General features: G+C 33.4%; 2 protein-coding genes across 3 annotated transcripts; one reads left to right on the top strand and one right to left on the bottom strand.

Moving 5' to 3' along the window:
• The first annotated feature begins 373 nt into the window (after positions 1–373).
• LOC133782235 (myosin-12) lies at positions 374–11,405 on the top strand. Its single transcript, XM_062221475.1, has 40 exons — positions 374–581; positions 726–854; positions 1,450–1,593; positions 1,686–1,831; positions 1,948–2,104; positions 2,185–2,243; positions 2,342–2,501; positions 2,584–2,733; positions 2,837–2,973; positions 3,069–3,215; positions 3,481–3,582; positions 3,664–3,721; positions 3,806–3,907; positions 3,994–4,031; positions 4,307–4,433; positions 4,523–4,693; positions 4,776–4,907; positions 5,008–5,114; positions 5,229–5,289; positions 5,425–5,602; positions 5,963–6,168; positions 6,340–6,459; positions 6,606–6,704; positions 6,943–7,158; positions 7,334–7,473; positions 7,558–7,659; positions 7,827–7,938; positions 8,013–8,060; positions 8,150–8,209; positions 8,314–8,484; positions 8,594–8,746; positions 8,847–9,053; positions 9,151–9,300; positions 9,417–9,487; positions 9,618–9,717; positions 9,801–9,857; positions 10,114–10,170; positions 10,276–10,356; positions 10,437–10,519; positions 10,910–11,405. The coding sequence occupies exons 1-40, from the start codon at positions 579–581 to the stop codon at positions 11,037–11,039; spliced, it is 4,671 nt and encodes a 1,556-aa protein (XP_062077459.1). The 5' UTR covers positions 374–578; the 3' UTR covers positions 11,040–11,405.
• A 1,555-nt stretch (positions 11,406–12,960) lies between these two features.
• On the bottom strand, positions 12,961–17,971 carry LOC133782236 (uncharacterized). Of its 2 annotated transcripts, none has more exons than XM_062221476.1 (7): positions 17,845–17,971; positions 17,548–17,672; positions 17,316–17,417; positions 16,034–16,259; positions 15,312–15,403; positions 13,639–13,746; positions 12,961–13,211 (listed from the first exon to the last, which is right to left on the bottom strand). In XM_062221476.1, the coding sequence occupies exons 1-7, from the start codon at positions 17,921–17,923 to the stop codon at positions 13,050–13,052; spliced, it is 894 nt and encodes a 297-aa protein (XP_062077460.1). In that variant the 5' UTR covers positions 17,924–17,971; the 3' UTR covers positions 12,961–13,049. The 2 variants fall into 2 exon arrangements, with proteins under 2 accessions (XP_062077460.1, XP_062077461.1); XM_062221477.1 differs by having other exon boundaries at positions 17,825–17,847.
• Positions 17,972–20,276: the final 2,305 nt, after the last annotated feature.

Here is a 20,276-nt window from a genome sequence, read left to right as displayed (position 1 = left end):
CACACTTCCATATATAATATATTGTATACAGACAAGTACTGTGAACCACATGATGGAATTCAATGAAATGGCATGATCATATATAATAACAATAATAATATATATGAATGTAAAGTATAATTGGCTGACTTTGGACTTTTGCTATATGCATCGGTGTTGGACGGTGATGAAAGCTGAAATTATATACTTCGTATGGTTTAAGCAAAAGACCCACCTAAGTAGAGCTGTCTGCTTTCCACAGGTGCTTTCTTACTGTAATGTAGGCAAAGCCGGCTTCTTTTGTTGCCATGTCAGCATCCTACGTGGAATGAACAAAAAAGTTGATTTGGAGTGAGATAGAGAGAGAGAAGGAAGGGAAGGCAGGGAAGGAAGGAGAGGTGGCTGCTCTCTCTCCCTTTGCCTTTTGCTTTTCTCACTGGCATTATCTCTGCTTTTGAATTCCTTTACAACATTCCTTTTTCAACTTTCAAAGCTTTGTAAATTTACAAAGAAATCATTCCATTCTCTCAAGAACTCCCTCTCTCTCTCTCTGCTGAATCTCGTTGTCCCAGTTTGATGATCTTTTAGATCTTTCAGACATGGTAAGCATGGTTATGAATCATGGGGATTTGTTTGATTTTGTGATGATGTTTTTTTTGGTTAGTTCTTGCTCATAATGTTAATACAATATAAATGAGGTTTTAATACTTGGTGTGGTGTGGTGTGGTGTGATTGATGATGATCAGGGAACTCCAGTAAACATCATAGTTGGATCACATGTTTGGGTTGAGGATCCTGAGGCTGCTTGGATTGATGGTGAAGTTACAGAAATCAAAGGCAAAAATGCCACCATTGTTACCACAGATGAGAAGACTGTAAGATTTTTTCTCAACTCCCACAATACTGGAATTTCACAAGCTAACTCTCTGTTTTTTCTTTTGTTATCGACATGATCGTTTCGATCGATTTTCAATAGCATTTGTTCGAAAAAAATTTCTGTCATTTGCAGCTTCTCTTTATGGACTCTTTCTTACTTTTAGGCTAGACGCACCGAAAAGTTCTGATCCAAGTGATTCATTAGAAAGAATAAAGAAAATAAGAAAGTTGAAACAGTAAACGGATCCATTGGCTATGTACTAAGCATAGAGGTTGCCACCAATCTTAACAACTACGATTTAGAAGTTAGAATTTAGAAAAGTTCTTTTCCAAGTGATTGATTTGAAAGAAAAAGAAAAACAGGAAATGGATCCATTATAACCTTCATGAACACTTCTGCCAACTTCCAACGACTATTTAATAGAAAAAATGAGTTTTAAGTTGCAAGTCATTGATTCTGTTTTTCTTATGGGAAGCATTTTGAAAAAATCAAAATCATGTAAATGCATATTGAGTTATCAACACTTAGTCATTTTGTCTCCCCTTGCATAATAGTACTATGAATTAATAATTTGCATTTTTCTTCAACCCCAGATTGTTGCAGACATCTGCAGTATATACCCAAAAGACACAGAAGCACCACCGGCAGGTGTTGATGACATGACCAAGTTGGCTTACCTCCATGAACCGGGAGTCCTTTACAATCTTGCTTGTCGATTTTCACTCAATGAAATATATGTGAGTTGACTCTATTAAATTATCTTATGACCAGAGAATCTAGATGCAATTTCAAACTAGTTATCTGACACTGGTAGTGATAACATAAACAGACTTACACTGGGAACATTCTAATAGCCGTAAATCCCTTCCGAAGACTGCCACATTTGTATGATGTCCACATGATGGAGCAGTACAAGGGAGCCGCTTTTGGGGAGCTAAGTCCACATCTTTTCGCTGTTGCAGATACTTGCTACAGGTACATAATCCCAGCAGAAATGCCTTTGGTTGCACCTAAAAGGCCACCGTTGCTTTCTTTGATCTTGGCTTTCTGTTCTTCAATAGACAAACTGATTAGTTAGTGGCATGTATCAGGGCCATGAGAAATGAACATGGGAGTCAGTCCATATTAGTGAGTGGAGAAAGTGGAGCTGGTAAAACAGAAACAACAAAAATGCTCATGAGATATCTTGCCTTCATGGGGGGCAGGTCAGGTACTGAAGGAAGGACTGTAGAACAGCAGGTTTTGGAGGTGAGTTTTGACTCCTACGATTGCTTATTACGTGACTTGGTTTGTTTAATGGTGAGTAACAAATATTTCAACTTCTTCAGTCCAATCCAGTACTGGAAGCATTTGGTAATGCCAAAACTGTGAAAAACAACAACTCGAGGTGAGAAAACATGGCTGCTCAATGTTTTTTGTTACCTTACTTGAAATATTTATGTGGCCTGGCTAAACTGATGAAAATTGGCGTCAATGCCATACCAGTCGTTTTGGAAAATTTGTTGAGATACAATTTGACAAACATGGAAAAATCTCCGGAGCTGCCATTCGTACATATCTTCTTGAAAGGTCACGTGTATGTCAAGTCTCCGACCCAGAGAGAAACTACCATTGTTTTTACATGCTCTGTGCAGCACCACCTGAGGTGATCTCCCTTTCACTTAAAGCCATTTAGAAACAAAATTATATATTATGTGTATATAAAACTCACATGGTTTGTGCAACAGGATGTCAAGAAGTACAAATTAGGTGATCCAAGACAATTCCACTACCTAAATCAATCTAACTGTTACGAAGTAGCAAATGTCGATGATGCAAGGGAGTACTTGGAAACCAGAAATGCCATGGATATTGTAGGCATCAGCCAGGACGAACAGGTTTTCCATTTTCTGCCTCAACACCAGCAAAAAATAGTATACTAGAGTTGTTGACATTTTAGATTAAACATTTATCAACAGTAAGAAAACTTCTCTTCTGTAGGATGCCATATTTCGAGTGGTGGCTGCGATCCTCCATCTCGGGAACATAGTCTTCATCAAAGGGAAAGAAGTTGATTCTTCCAAATTAAAAGATGAAAAATCACAGTGCCATCTTGAAACAGCAGCAGAGCTACTCATGTTAGACTCTGGTCAAAGTTTTTTACACCAACAAAAGTTTATCTGCTTGTTTCTGATAATACCACTGTTCTGTCTCTTGTTCTATATATTTTCAGGAGTGACAAGAAGTCCCTAGAAGACTCTCTTTGCAAGCGTGTCATAGTGACCCCGGACGGTAACATTACAAAACCACTGGATCCCGAATCAGCTGCCCTGAGTCGTGATGCCTTGGCAAAGACAATCTACTCTCGACTGTTTGATTGGTAAGCTATACTGATTCACCTTGTAGCCAGCACTAGTAGATTAGCTATCCATTATGGAAGAAAGCATTAGGTGCTCAAGCAAGTAAAATAGACAAGTCTAAATCAGCCAAACTGTTATTGGTACAAGACATGATATCAATAGAAAAAACTCATATAATATGTCAAAACTTGTCCTAACCAACAATCATCAGGTTTTGATGTTATCATATAAACTAAATTAGATAACCCGAATATCTAATGAGAATTAGTGGATTCCATATATCAGGATTGTGGACAAGATAAACAGTTCAATTGGTCAAGATCCACATGCAGCAAGCTTAATAGGAGTCCTTGATATATATGGCTTTGAAAGCTTCAAGGTCAACAGGTATATAATGTCAGCAATTATATGCTTAAAGAAAAATTTTACTCTGAATGGGTTGACTAAAATGATATTTGTATTTCTTAGTTTTGAGCAGCTATGTATCAACTTCACCAATGAAAAATTGCAACAACATTTTAATCAGGTGACGATGGCATATAAATATAACTTCAATGTACCTAGTTCTGCTAAAATTCGTCTTATCAACAAGTAATTTTTTTTTAAATAGCATGTATTCAAGATGGAGCAAGAAGAGTACACAAAAGAGGAAATAAACTGGAGCTATGTAGAGTTTGTAGATAACCAGGATGTTTTGGATCTTATTGAGAAGGTATTTAACTTTCATAAGCTAATTTAATATACTACACTGAATTTTGTGGATAAAGTTGGAGTATAATAGTACGTTCTTGCTTGCAGAAACCTGGTGGCATAATTGCCCTTCTTGATGAGGCCTGGTATGTTCAGTTGTTTACACGATTTCATTAACATCTTGTTACTGGAATATGGAATACCAAGAAACTTATGATATGTTAAAAATATATTAGGAAGAATTTGAAAAGAGATTTGAACTTTGCAAAGCCATTAGAATATTAATCTAGCTAACTAGGACAATAAGAACCTGATCCTACAAGTGTCATGTAGCTGCAAGTTGAAGAAAAATTAAAATCAGTAGAAGGAAAAAGAAACCACCACCGATACTGTTTACATATTAACATGGCCTCTGATGCAGCATGTTTCCCAAGTCGACACATGAAACATTTGCTCAGAAGATGTATCAGACTTATAAAGCACACAAGCGTTTCAGTAAGCCAAAACTTGCTCGGACAGACTTCACAATCAACCATTATGCTGGAGATGTAAGAAAAGTCTAAATTTTGGTATTGACTGACAGCTAAACATGCTGAAGTGAGTTGGAATAATCTTTTCTTTTTTCTTTTTTTATCAGGTCACATACCAAGCAGATCATTTTCTTGATAAAAACAAGGACTACGTAGTAGCAGAACATCAAGCTCTTTTAGATGCATCAAGGTGCACATTTGTCGCAAATCTATTCCCTCCACTCCCTGAAGAGACTTCAAAACAATCAAAATTCTCTTCTATCGGCACCCGCTTCAAGGTAATTCTATTTCCATACAGGCATAATGTCCTAGTCTTTAAAATTCTTTATACATGGTTCCTGAATCATCCTTTACCTCCAGCAACAACTACAATCTTTAATGGAAACATTGAACACAACAGAACCACATTACATCAGGTGTGTAAAACCCAACACAGTTTTGAAGCCAGGAATTTTTGAGAACTACAATGTCTTAAACCAGTTGAGATGCGGGGTAAGTGAAAGTCTAATATTCTTACTGAACATTTGAAATATCAAAATCATTATCGAAGTTTATAGAATTGAAAGTGTTACTTGGATTGAGACTATGGCAGGGTGTACTAGAGGCTATTAGGATTAGTTGTGCTGGGTATCCAACAAAACGAAGCTTTGATGAGTTTCTTGATCGTTTTGGAATGCTGTCTCCAGAAGTCCTAGACGGGTAACATTACCTGTGTTCTTATTATTCAGAATGATCCGTCTTTTCTCTATGCATATTAAGAGACACATGATAATGTCTCAGAAATATGCTAACTCACTGCTTTATTCTCTGCAGATCAGATGAGAAGTCAGCATGTATAGCAATCTGCGACAGAATGGGATTAAAGGGATATCAGGTAAGTTTAGGCATTGAATTATTTTCATGATATGAAAATAAGTAGTCAATTTTCAATTTCCTTTTATTTATTCATTTTATTATATTGGTTTTCTTTTGTTTGGCGTTGTAAAAAATTTCATGTTGTGTGTGGTAGATTGGGAAAACAAAGGTATTTTTAAGAGCTGGGCAGATGGCTGAACTAGATGCAAGGAGAACTGAAATCTTAGCTAATGCAGCAAGACGAATACAAAGACAAATCCGAACATATCTAACCAGAAAGGAATTTATTTCCCTAAAAAGAGCTACAATAAATATGCAGAAATATTGGAGAGGTACTCATTTTTACATTTCATTCTCTCATATTCAGCTATACCATGCAGCTTTCATAGGGAAATCTTTTAGTATCAATAGAGTAGGTAAAGTTAACAAGCGATTAACAAATCTAAAAACATCTGGAAGTTTGTTACCGAGTTTAGTAGCGCTTCTATGCAACCATATCATCAAAGAAAAATTGAATCAGTAAACAATAGATCACACATTAACTGAAAGGCTATCCTATTTGTACTTTAAAAGATTTCCTTGGACATAATACAATTATTCATACCAATATAACCAGGAAGACCACATTAACTAGAAATATTGCCAATTCTCAGACTTACTGTTTAAGATGTATTATTTTCCTCTGTTTACAGCCCAACTTGCACGAAAGCAGTATGAACAAATGAGAAGGGAAGCTGCTTCAATTCGCATACAGAAACACCAGCGTACCCATATGGCAAGAAAATTCTACACAAAACTACAGGCATCTGCAATTGTTATCCAGACTGGATTACGAGCAATGGCAGCTAGAAACGATTTCAGGCATAGGAGAAGAAGCAAGGCTGCAACTTTGGTTCAGGTAATAATTTTCATGCTGAGAGCTTGAAGGCTTATGGATTATGATATTATTTGTCAACAAATGCTACAAAATAAAAGAGAATTTGAGATCTTTCTAATAAAAGTAATGCCATAAGGAATTATAATGGTCTTCATTCTTTACCTATGAATTACAACTGCTCCTTCTTTACAGACAAGGTGGAGAAGACACCATGCTCTTTCTACTTATAAACATCAAAAGAAGGCCACTCTTGCACTTCAATGTCTTTGGAGATCAAAGGTTGCGAGGAAGGAACTTAGAAAGCTCAAAATGGTAAGATTGGCTAATTCTGGAGTCACTATATTTAGTAACACTCATTCCAATACTATGATTGAAATATTATATGTAATATAGCTCACTAGAGAAGGAAAAAAAAAAAGATGCATTGCAAAAGAGATTGAAAAAATATTATACCACAGGCTGCAAGAGAAACAGGTGCACTCAAGGAAGCTAAGGACAAGTTGGAGAAGCGTGTTGAAGAGCTTTCATGGAGACTAGAATTTGAAAAGCATTTGAGGGTAATATACTCTCTTCCTACTGGTTTGACTAACATAAGCCTTAATTGAGGCTCAGCCAGGTTAAACGTTCCAAACTAATTTAATTGATTGCCTATAAAACATACCTTGAATTTGAATTTTCTTAAACATTTTTTGTCATAGAGTTTTTCATTACCTCAAAATTAATGAAAATGATGGTTGGAGAATGACAAATCTATAATGAGACAATAATAAAGTTCCACCTACCTTTGTTTAACAGATTGATCTTGAAGAAGCTAAGGGGCAAGAAATTGCCAAGTTACAAAGCACATTACATGAAATGCAAGAGAAGTTAGAAGAAGCCCATGCTGCAGTCATTCATGAGAAAGAAGCAGCAAAGTTAGCAATCGAACAAGCTCCACCAGTCATAAAGGAGGTGCCAGTAGTGGATGATACTAAACTAGAAATACTGAGAAAACAGAATGAAGAACTAGAGGTAGTATCTAACAACAAAAGTCATTTTACACTGTAAATTCCTACTTATTTACCAACATGTTCACAAATATGAACACAAACAGACATACACATATACACGTATTTGTGCAGCAACTTTGTTATGCACATACGTGATGTGGAGGTACATAACTAATTTTATTTTTTAATACATACAGGGTGAACTGAGTGAGCTGAAGAAGAAATTTGAGGATTTCGAGGAAATGTTTTCTCAAGTGGAGAAAGAAAGTGAAGAAAGGATTAAAGAGGCAGAAGAAGCACAGCTGAACGCAAGGCAGCTTCAGGAGACTATTGAAAGGTATGTACTCTAGAAAAAATATTTAACAAACAAGTTTTACTAGATATTATGGTTGACTAACTAATAACTTTTGTTACTCATCAGACTTGAATCAAACTTGTCCAACATTGAATCCGAAAATCAGGTGCTGCGCCAACAGGCTCTTGTTGCTTCAACCAATGAAGACCTGTCAGAAGAGTTAAAAGAGTAAGAATCTACATATGTAGCACAGATTATCTTGTGTGGGGGATTTCCTTTTAAAAATATTGATCAAGTCTTAAGCTTGATATATTTATTTGAGCAACTTGTTGCACTGAAATGTACAACAAATTATTCACTCTATTGCACAATTTTGAATAATCTACTTTTTCCAGCCTTAAGAGTAAGGTTGCAGGCTTGGAATCAGAGAAAGAAAATCTCCGCAGCAAGGCTGTAGTCGTTTTGGAACAAAAAGTTATTTCAGAAATTCCACAACCACCAATCAAGGTAAAGCTGCAAGATTTTGAAAGTGTTGAGATAACTTAACTTTTGCTTGCCAATGACTTTCTGTGATGGTGCAGGTTTATGATAATGGCCATCACATAGAGGAGGAACTCCAAAAACCAAAGGTTTATATGACTTTTTTTTTTGCAAATATTACTAAATCATACATATCTGATATCAGTGACTTGACTCTAAGTTCAAATTGCTGTTTCAGGAGCCGGTTCCTGCTTTCTCACAGCTAACCAAACAGAGATCTCTCACTGACCGACAACAGGTGTGTAACTAAAACTAAAATGCCAGGCATAATGTTCAAACAGGTTAGTTTTCTTATGCTTGTCTGATCAATAATAGGAGCTAATCTAAAAATTCTGTAAACAGGAAAGTCAAGATATGCTTGTGAAGTGTCTCACAGAAGATAAGCGATTTGACAAGAACAGGCCAGTCACTGCCTATGTTGTGTACAAAGCACTGCTTCAATGGAGATCTTTTGAAGCAGAGAAGACGACCATATTTGATAGAATTATTCATGCAATCCGATCATCAATAGAGGTGATATACTTCAAATAAAACTTTATGATTTAATTTCTGTTTCTGATGTCAATATCATTTAATGAACTTGTTGGTTTAAATTGTGATAACTTGTACTATGCTATTCAAGAGCCAAGACAACATGAGTGAACTTGCATATTGGCTTTCCACAACTTCTACCCTCTTGTTCCTTCTGCAAACTACACTCAAGGCTAGCAATAATCCTAATGCTGCTTCTCATCGCCGATCTTCCCCTTCCACATTATTTGGTAGAATGGCAAAAGTAAGCCTACATCTACACACTTACAATCTTTGGTTACATAACAATGAAAACTATACAGAAGTTTCAACATCGCTGCTAAATAACATACATACAATCTCAGGGTTTCCATTCATCTTCAATGGGCATGGGTGTTTCAAATGGCTACAGCGGAATACTGGGAAAGCTCGGTGAGCAGCCTAAAGTAGAAGCCAAGTACCCTGCCTTGCTATTTAAGCAGCATCTGACTGCATGTGTCGAGAAAATCTATGGGATGATCCGTGATCGTTTAAAGAAGGAGATTAGCTCATTCTTAAACTTGTGCATTCAGGTAAGCATTCTATACACAAACATGTACATATCTGAATTCATTTTACTCATGATTTTGCACCTGTATTTAAGTATAATTTTAACCACAAATTATGCAGGCACCAAGATCTATAAGAGCAAGATCAATTAGGGGGTCATCTAGAAATATCCATTCAAACATAGTAGCAAAACAGCAAGCATCAAATGTACACTGGCAAAGCATTGTCAATGAATTAGACCAAACATTGGGTATTTTGTCTGAGAACCATGTAAGTCAAATGTAGAGAAACATTCAATATTCATTTTTATTGTCTTTTCTAGTCCAAAAGTGATAAGAATTATCATGTTACAAGTTGAAACCTTGTCGTCCATTAATCTTAATCAGGTTCCTAACATGATCACAAGAAAAATCTTCAGTCAAGTATTCTCGTTCATCAATGTACAGCTCTTCAACAGGTCAGAAAATCAGCATTTGAAAGAGAAGTATACATGAAGCTAATTATTAGTATAGAGCAAAAATAAAAAAATTCTCCCTGGATACTCTCTAGTTACTCTTTTTGTAATCTGTTTCTCTCTTTTCATGTAGCTTGTTGCTGAGGCGAGAATGCTGCTCATTTAGCAACGGCGAGTATTTGAAGGCAGGTCTCTCAGAATTGGAGCATTGGTGTCTCAAAGCAACTAATGAGGTGACTTTCAAGTGCTTTGGCCTACCTTTAATTTGATAAATGGAAACAATACATATATTAACATGTGATTTTTATGTCTGCAGTTAGCAGGATCCTCCTGGGAAGAACTCCAACACATAAGACAAGCTGTAGGATTTTTGGTAGGTTCTCTCTACCGAATAAGCCTACTTTTTCTTTCCTCAAATCTTCTGAGTGATTCATTTAAATAGCTTCACAATGCAGAAAAAAGTTTCAGGAATTTTGAATATCTAGATGTGGCCTGAACACTTTGAACACCTCTAAAATTCCACTGTTATAATTAGATGTGGCAAATAATTAGATATTACTTTCTAGATGGTTCACAATTTCCATTTTTGCTTGAGTTATAATTGTACTCTTCTTCCATGATCGATGCAGGTGTTGCACCAAAAAACTCAAAAGTCTTTGGATGAAATTACAAATGAACTATGCCCGGTACTTGCACAATTTTTGTTACTTATTTTTTTTTCTAAAGAGGATCTTTATGAATTTTGCTAACCATTAATTAATTTTTTTCTCAACTAATTATGGTCTGATCAGATACTAAGCATCCCACAAATATATCGAATTGGAACAATGTTCTGGGACGATAAATATGGAGCTCAAGGATTATCTTCAGAGGTACTTTCTATTCTGCAAAATTTATGCATTAAATTTCATATTAATTACATCCTTGCATTAACTTTTTTTCATTCAATCAGAACATTGGAAAAATGAGAGTGCTAATGGCAGAAGATTCAATCAACATGCCCAATAATTCGTTCCTATTGGATGTTGATTCCAGGTATTGTATATTATTACTGCAACTATACTAGTACAACACTCACTTGTGGTAGTTTAATACTATAGGTCATCGTATTATTATAAATAGCGGTTCAAAAATATTTACACAAAAAAATTATGTGTACTAATCACAACACAATGCCATCTTAACATCATCTCAAAATATCACATGCTAGTTAGGACTACTACATTTAAAAATCATGGTGTTAATATTTGAGATTTGTGATATTAGGCTGATTATAAAATTGAACAAGTCACACATTGACATGTGACAACAATTGTGATACTTTTACAATGTGACAAACTTAAAATCATGAATGAGGATAATTATGAAATCATGTATATGCCTTGCAACGTATTAATGTGACTATAAACCAATGAATTGTTGCAGTATACCATTCACGATGGAAGAGATATTTCGATCGTTTGGTGACGTGAATGTGAGTCTAGGTGATGTGGATCCACCACCCCTTCTCCGCCAGAGATCGGACTTCCATTTCCTATTCCAACATTCTGATTAAAACGACACCGTTTTCTTCTTCTGAGTTCTTTCTTACCACACAATTCAAAAATTAAAAGAAAAAAAAAAGTATAGTCAAAAGTAAATATAAAGTGGGTGAGTTTGTTTTTCTTAGCTTCACCTTCTGTTTGGCCTTTGTGTTTGCCCTTTTGGTTTTGGTTTTGGGGGAAGAGAGTGCCAAGTGTGTTCATCAAATGTAATTCTTTTTTTATCTTTCATTAATTTTTTTATTTTTTTCACTTGGTCTTTTTGATTTGTAAGTATACAAACTTATAATTTATAAGGTTGTCGAAATTTTGATTGAAATTTCCCAGAAAAAAGGAAAGAAAATTTTGATTGATAAAGTGCCCAATTGTCGGTGGTAAAATGTGAGTACTTAACTCTTGTATTAATGTCTTTTTTTTCTCATTAAATTTTCTTGGCAATGTTTCTTTTGTCCGCTTTATGCAGCATAAAGTATAATAATAGTGTGTATATTTATATATGGGACACCACCATTAATATTAATGGTTAGATTAAAATAAATGGTGCATATTTTTTAAAATAAATTTTGATTTTTTTAAACTTTGAGAGGCCTACAAAATAATATAGTGATTACATATTTATTAATTAAAAAATTAAAAAAATCTTATTTAATATTCATTCTTTTTATCCATTTCATGAGAAAAAAAAATCATTTTGAAATTAATATGACCATTATTTTTCTAACTAATGTTTATTGCCTAATTAATCTAAATAATTTGAAATTATTAATTTTATATATTTTATTTATCTATTTTCATCGTCATTATAATCATTCATCATCAAAAATTTGTTTAATGATTTATGGTAACTATTCATGAGTAATATCATGGAAAAGTTTTACATATTTATATTTATATATATATATATAAGATAATAGTGATATGGTTTGGAGAAAATAGTAGTGTAACAGGTTGCTTCTTATATTTCTGAGAGAAATACTTTTTAATACAGCCAATTACATCACCATTTATTTATAAACCTAATTCAAACATCAAATTTAAATAACTCTAACTCTGCCATAATAATTCTTGACCCAAAAAAAAACAAAAAGGATGACGATAACAAATTAAATTTAAGACTTTATTTTTCGTTAATATCCCTATGTTCATACTACTCATTGACTATGCTGATGTTGTTGAACCCCGTTTTTGGATAAATTTATGAGAAAAATTTAGTGGATGGACATAGTTACCCAAAAGTGGTCCTTGTGCTAAAAACTCCTAAATCTGTACCATGTTGATCATTGTTACTCCTCCCTATGGTTTAGTAAATTTTAGACTGGCTGACGACCAATACAATATACTGGCCCAAGTCTTACCTATGTTTATTGACAAGTTTAGGTGTATATTTGTCAAAAACAATAGAAAATAGCGAATGCGTAAATAGAATTCCTATTCCATCCCATTACAATTATTCTTCACAATCCTAACTTCATTCCAAGGACCATATGCAATTTAAAACTATGGAAGAGCAAAACAACCCAAGTCCCGATATTGCAGAGCTGGACACCGCACACTCTAAAGGGGTAAACCCTCAAACCTGAGACAAACTCAATTGCCAGGATCGGATCCTCCCTGGAATTGCAATGCTGGGATGTCTTTAAAAAATTTGCTTAAATGTGACCTTTGTAGGAATCTAGTAAGTTTGACTGTCCACCAAATACCCTGAATTTTACTGCCATGCTGTAATCCATTTATGGTCATGTGAATTCTAGTCGATTTGTCCCAAGTCCCGACTCCACTAGAACGTAGCATAAAACTTAACTAAACCTTAAATTAAATTAAATAAACAGAAACACTCTCTTTCAATTGTACGTTAAAGTTGAATGCTTTCATGTCTTTGATTTACCAACACGGATTCTAAACTATTTGAGCATGAGGTTATAGACACCAGTGGAATAACTGGAAGGAAATAGTTAGTTTGAAAATATATCTATCAAGATGTGAGAGAGTACATCTTATAATAATAAAAATAAAAGGGAAAATGGCTATATTACTACCTCGAAAGTGCTACAACCCGTACAAACAAAGTACAATGCAGTTATATCAAACCTGGTTTCAATGCAAAAATTAGGCTTCAGTATACAACCGTGATCAAGATGTTCAGCATGGACATCTGCTAGCCTGGCTCTTAGTAGCTCCAAACTAACCTGAAATAGTAAAGACTGATAGTAATGAGTATATTTGACTAAAAAGCCAATGTAGGAACCTCATGGAGAAATATGTGCATAATGGTAGTGACCAACAGTTAAAAAAGTGAAAAGTTCTTTCATAGAAATTTATTTCCTTATCCCAATAATGAAGAAAATTGTTCAACAAAATTTAAATAATACAGAGAAAATTGTAGTACAAAAACCAGTATAATTAAAAAGTTTCTCTAATTAGTGCGTGTGTGTGCGTGTGTGCTCAACAAAACATAATTAGGTCAGATTCAAGAATGTTATAGCAGGCATCTATGATAATAGAATACAAAACAAAATACATATTTAGAATCAAAAAATTGGAAGAACATGGGAGCAACCAAATTTTAACATGGGAAATTATAATCATTAATTTCATCAAAGAGGATTGCAGTACCTCATCGCCTTTCTTCAGCTGTAGATCACATAAAGTGCAATATATAAGATAACTATTCTCTTGCAGTTCTCCTTGCTTACATATTGGGCACCAAATAGATTTGTGCACCTAGCATAATGTTGCAGAATCCAGTTAGACTAATACGCATAACATCAGTATGAAGAAAAAATTATACATGAATTGGTTAATAAACCTAGAAAAGCATACAAATATAATGAATATCTTCTTCCATTAGGACATATGGGGATAGAAACAGAAGTTTTATTTTAAAAGACAGCCAAAGATATAGAGAGCAAACATCATAAGAAAAAATGTGGTACCACGATCATTAAGGAAAAACAATACAATAGGTGTGTAGCACAGAAGAAGAAGCAGTGGTCTAGCAACCTTGTTGACAACAAGCATGAAGCCATGGTGTGCATATGCGATCATCATGCAATGAGAATCATTAGTCTCTCTAATGGACAAGAAGCCTATTTGAATGAATAAGTCCCTTAACCTCAAACTTTGAAGCATTTAATATTTTCCATAAACTTTTACAAAGGATTATCAACATTAATAGATAAAAATTAATGACAGAAAGGCAGATGCTGACCCAGCACACTATTTCCCAATCTTTAAGTTATCTCATTATGTTGCTCATTGTAGATTAGGAATAATAAAGTATCTTAGGCGTAAGCAGACCCTGCCCTGCTAAAACATTTCATTCATGTACTTGAAAGAAAGCCCAGAAGCCCGAGATACAAGATCCAAGTAATGAAATAACATGATAATATATAACAAAAATTTTAAAAAACAACAAGTCATTAAGAAAAAAACACTAGCATACTTAGATTGTCCAGCTTAAAATCTCTTATACAAGCAGCCTAATTGGTAAAGCTTTTTTTTTTTTTAAAAAAAAAAAAAACCAACTAAAAGCTGCTTATTTGAAATTCTGGATTAAAACTGCTTAGTAAACAGGTAAATAACAGCTTATTAAACAATTTATTCAAAAGCTAAAACATAAAACTAGCACAACCCAACTTCAAATTTTAACTTATAAAAGAATCTACAATTATTTTATATATTTACTTGATATTACATAGATTATTTAAAATAACATGTTTTGAAATAAAGAAATATGAACATAAAAATTGCTTAATAATTAAATTATAAATATATTTAAAAAAATTAACGATGTAGCTTATATTGATAGGATATTTTAAAATGTTGTTTAGTTTAATAAACTTATATTTACACAACAATATGATTTTAGAGTTTATCACACTATTTCCAACTCACAATATTTATAAATTACAATTTACAAAACACATAACAACTTCATGCTTAAAGAAATTTTTCTCACAACACGAGCAAAGTTAATCTATTACATAAGCTAAAGCTCTACCAAACTAGCTAAAGATAGCAAAACTCAAATGCTAACCCAATATTTAACCAATTAAACATCTATTGATGAATACTAGATCTTACAGATAAAACTAAAATCTGCAAACTAGATTGATGGTTCCAATAACAATTAGTTTTTCGCCACTTGGAGTTAGCTCAAGTAGTTGGGTGTGTGAGCGTGTGTGGGAGGAGGGGGCAGGGTTTCAATTCCCCACTGTATAAAAAAATAAAATAAATAACAATTAGTTCTTCTACGAACATAAACTCTCATAAATTTCACATCATACCTGTTTCTCATTCAGTTGCATATGCTCATACACTGCATGGGCCAAGTATTCATCTTCTTTGTCTTCCCAAGTTTCAACATAGTATTCCGATCCTGCAAAATGCTAGAGTGAACAGCAATGCTCAAAAACAATGTACTAGCTACTAGTCAAATCAAACCTAAAACATACACACACATGCAGAATGGGATACCTAAACACAGAAATCAAATTGTTGATTCCTATCATAGCAACAGATTACTTAGTTACGCTCACCATAAGTCATTCTTAGAAGTCTGGAAATCAAAAAGGAGATAAACCCAATGTGGTTCACAGTAGTGGTCACACATAGAAAGAAAATTATTTAAATTCCTTAGTTTTAAAGACCCAAATACCCATTACCCACCAAAACCACCTAATCCATACATCTGTTTCAAAATACCCTAGCTTCCAGCTGGCCATTTGCAATATACTCCGAAATCCTGTGCCATCCTTAACCGTAGAGCCCCAGCGAATGAGCAATGAATAAAATATGGCTGCTGGATTCAATACTATTTTTGCACAGAACACACCAGTTCAAAGAATCATGTTGAAAAGACTTTCTGTGCTGAAAGTACTTCTAGTACATCATTATTAATTTAAGCTTATCATATCTTGCATTAAAATACATTTTATGAAATCATGCCCGCAAAACTTATTTGAAACAATGAAGTTTTGATGGTCCAACTAAATTTACTATTCATTACCTTTTCCAACTGGTTCTGCCTTGATATCCTCGTAAAAGATTCTTTCCATCTCTAATAGTATTTCTTCACATTCACCTTGATAAGCATCACGAAGACCGTCATATTCCCACAACATATCATCCATCTCACATTTAGAAGTTGACTTTTTTAAACTATCATCTGATGAAGAATCCTTCAATTTTTTCAATTCATCAGAAACTATTTTCTGAAATGCAGGGATCAAACCCTGCGAAGAGAAAAAAATAAGATGAATTGTAGGCCAGTAGACAAATATTTATACCTACATAAACCCAAAAAGTAAAAAAAAAAAAATTTTAAATGGAAATGCCAATACAGTGAAAGATAAGATTAAGTCATAAGAAAAATATATACTTAGATATGTATGATCAACCTCACAGTGAAAAAAAAACATAGCACAACTCACAAGTAGATTTAGTAAAACATAAATCACATTACTAAGTGTGATGTATGAATTCATAAAAACGTGTTATATAGCAAAATGAAGAAATGACAACAAAAGAAAGAACAAACATAAACAGTAAGAAGACAAAAGTACAACATCAAGATCTATCAATTAGTTAAAAATGGAAAATTGGAAAACGAAAAGACTATATGTAGTCAGTAGGATATTGTAAAAGTAATCTAGAAGACCTTAGACCACCAGTTAGAAATCCACGGATAATTTTAGGTTATTAGACCAAAAATAGTTTCCAATATTTAATTTTATATTGCTGTAACAAAAAATACAAAATTCATATGTTTTGTTTCTTGTGCTAGCATTTCATAGTTCATACTGCAGAACACTGAACACTGCTAATCAGAAATTACATTGAAATTTACCTACAAAATACCACCCATGTAAGACCCTACAGCCATGTAATTTCCAAACGAAAAAAAAAATCTAACAGCTATGTTTATAGCTTATCCTGATGGACCCTGAAGAACCATTTGCCCCACCTAAAATGGAACAGCGCTATAAGCCATCATCAAGCTGCCACCATAACGGAATTTAGTGAATTTGAAGCCAGGAAAATAATTGCCCGTGAAACACTAGTGAATTTTAAGTTCATTGCAGAGCATTTTAATTAATCCTTATCGAATCCAAACCCCATAACTAGTGTTGAATCAAATATGTCGCAAACAACCTCTACGTCTCGAAATGAATTGCATTCTAAAACAATGTTCGAAACCATGTTAGTACCAGTAAATGAAAGAAAATAACAACAACGGGGAAATATTCAAAGAAAATAAAATGTGGATTTCATCCGAAAAGATCGAGTACCTCAGAATTCAAATTTACAGCATGAGAAGAAGGCACTCCTCTCATTTTCCGAAGCAGGTGGTTTCTATCTTCTCTGACCCTCTTAAAACAACTTTCTCTCAGCTAAATACCACAGATATTCACAAACAAAATCATTTGTGTCCCCCAATAGTATACAAAATTACACATTTTCGAAATAAATACAAATAATTGCAATGTAATATACATGTGGAGAGATCAAAGAGAAAGGAACCTTATGTTTCCATGCGCCATAGTTATTAAAGAGAGGGTGGGATTTGAGAGGAAGGCGAGGTTGGAGCGTTGTTTTGGCTGAATTGGATGCAGTTGAAGCAATGTTCTCGTCACGACCCTCCATTTCTGTAAGAATTAAGATTATATATAAGTAATTTTCATTCCAATCTCTCAAATTAATCAAAGGAAAACCTCTCTCGCCATTTACAATACTGATGAAAAGATTCAAACTTAAGAAAAGGGAAGAAAAAAAATAAAGCAATGATGATGGAGCGGACCGAACAGAAAAGATTAATACCTTTTTGTGGAAGATTCATTTTAATTAAATCATTATATAAAAGAAAAATGCAATATTCTAAAAGGATATTGCAGTTCATGCATGACACGGTACAATGCCATGTATGTATGACTAAACTTATACTGGATTATATTTATATTGTATCATTGTTATTTTATTTATTTAATAATTTTTTTAAATTTTGGTAAAGTTAGGTATTTAACTAAATCAAAACCTAGCACCATTATAATATTATTATTATTATTATTGAGAATAATAAGGAAATATAAATCTATATATATATATATATATGATATAGAAAAAGAAGAAAACACACAATTTTACACAATACATCATAATATACAATTTAGAATAGTTGTCAGAGTTTTTGTCAGACAAAACTTTTTCTTTCTTTTTCTTCCTTATTCTAGCCATTCTCAGACTATAATCCAAGTTCTTATGTGTTGAGAAATACTTGTGATTCCTAAAATACAAACTCATGTTCTCTGTGTGCCCACACACATCTTGAGGTGTAGAAAACACTCCGGAAGATCATGGTTTGAGTCCTCAAAACTTTGGATATTAAGATTGATAAAAATACGAAAAGACTCAAGGACACTTGATAGGCTTCAAGAGGTAATAGTTTATGTTCTTGAATTTTTGTGTTTATATGTTGTATATAAATATATTATATATTTATATATTTGTTGCATGATTAATAATATTGCATATTAATGTTTCTGGATTGTTTTCTTGTTCATATAAACTATTTATATAATTGATGAAATTTTTTTATTGTTGTTGTTCCTATAAACAATGGGCCCACCACGCCAATTTCACTGCGTGCTCTGAATGTTTTTCCAACAATTGGTACTAGAGCAAGTCATTAATCTATACATATTATTAATTGTTGTGTGGGGTTATATGCATTTTTATATTATATGTTTGAATGGATGGATGTTTTTTTCATGATGATAGATTCTTAAGGGTTATTTATTATAATACTTTTGGGTTTAGGAATTGTTCTTAAAATTCCTAGATGAAATATGTAAGTTATTTTGGGGCATAGGAATTTTGTAATTTTTTGTTTAAAAATTCAGGGTAAAAACTTTGTTGGAGATCGAGCCTCAAGCCTGACCTCGAGCCCGAGCCCTGAGCTGCTACCCAGCCAACATGCGCCAGCCAGCCACACGCCCAGCCAATGCGTGCCTACCTGCTGCCTAGTCCACCCCTGTGCGCCCAGGCACCACGCCCCTACTGCGAGCCTCCTGCGCCCAACCGAGCCTCACCGTCGGACCACCTGCTGTCGCCGCACCATTGGTACGCACCTAGTGTGTTGTTACCATAAATATATTTTTAATTATTCATTTAATTAAGAATTAGAAATTGAATTAAAATGGTTTTAATTTGGAAATTTCTTTAATTGAAATAATATTGATTATTTACCTTAATTAAAAATGTTTTAATTGTTATCTTCCCTAATTAAAAAAATTTAAATTAAAATATCCAAAATTAAAATTATCTTTAATTTTATTTTTGAATTAAATTACCCAAATTCAAATTGGGCCTTAGAAAATTTTGGGTGTTAAAACTCAAAGTTTAATTATTTTAAAAGTTTGTTTAAAATAATTAAAAAGTTGTATAATTCAAAATGGATATGAAAAAGTGTGGCATTGACTCAACAAGACTACATCCCAAGGTTCAAGATCAAAGTGTTCTTAATCAAGCCTTAGTTAGTCTAGGTTATATTTTTCATGTATATTTTTGCAAGTGTTGTAATTTTTCTAGAAATACCCAAAAGTTACCATACCTGCTTTTATTTACTTATTATAAATGTTTGAATGTGATTAAAATGTTTAATATTTTATCATGCATTATAACATGTCATTCATATACCCATATAGTATACAACTAGCATCCATTACATTCGTATAGAAACATGCTATTAGGAACGTCCTATAATTTTTATTATATGTCTATATTTGATAATTCATATAATAATAAATTTAGTCTTAATTAGTTAAGATGGTAAATCAAAATTAAAGTTGTTTAATTTTTTTGTTTTAATAAAAAATATTTTATTAAAATAAAAATGATATTATCTTAATTAAAGCAAAATTAGAATTAGAATTAAGGGCATAATTTTGTTTTGTATTACTTAATTAGATTAGTATTTATTAAAATATTATTTAGTAAAAATAATTTATTATTTTTACAACTAAATTAAAAAAGATTGATTTTGTGAAAAATAGACTTTTCCAAAATAGTGAGTGGGAGGGGAGTTGTGACAATAAGTCTCATGATCTCCATTATTGGTTGAACACCGAGAGGCATAGGAAGGGCCTCGTGTCACCTCTGTATGCGACCTCCCTATGGAAAGGCTTCCGAATATGTTTATTTTATCTCAAGGTTGACTTCTTTTATGAGAATATAATTAGTGATGTATTTCAAGT

This window comes from Humulus lupulus, chromosome 6, assembly GCF_963169125.1.
Source record: "Humulus lupulus chromosome 6, drHumLupu1.1, whole genome shotgun sequence".
NCBI classification, from domain to species: domain Eukaryota; kingdom Viridiplantae; phylum Streptophyta; class Magnoliopsida; order Rosales; family Cannabaceae; genus Humulus; species Humulus lupulus.
This window is presented reverse-complemented; position numbering and strand designations above follow the sequence as displayed.

Coding starts and splice junctions, on each gene's coding strand:
- LOC133782235 (XM_062221475.1), top strand. Junction 5,290..5,424: donor TGGGATTAAAGGGATATCAG/GTAAGTTTAGGC, acceptor TGTGTGTGGTAG/ATTGGGAAAACAAAGGTATT. Junction 6,705..6,942: donor AATTTGAAAAGCATTTGAGG/GTAATATACTCT, acceptor TTTGTTTAACAG/ATTGATCTTGAAGAAGCTAA.
- LOC133782236 (XM_062221476.1), bottom strand. CDS start 17,923: ATGAACTGCAATATCCTTTTAGAATATTGCATTTTTCTTTTATATAAT. Junction 17,418..17,547: donor ATGGCGCATGGAAACATAAG/GTTCCTTTCTCT, acceptor TGTGGTATTTAG/CTGAGAGAAAGTTGTTTTAA. Junction 16,260..17,315: donor CTGTAAATTTGAATTCTGAG/GTACTCGATCTT, acceptor TTCTCTTCGCAG/GGTTTGATCCCTGCATTTCA.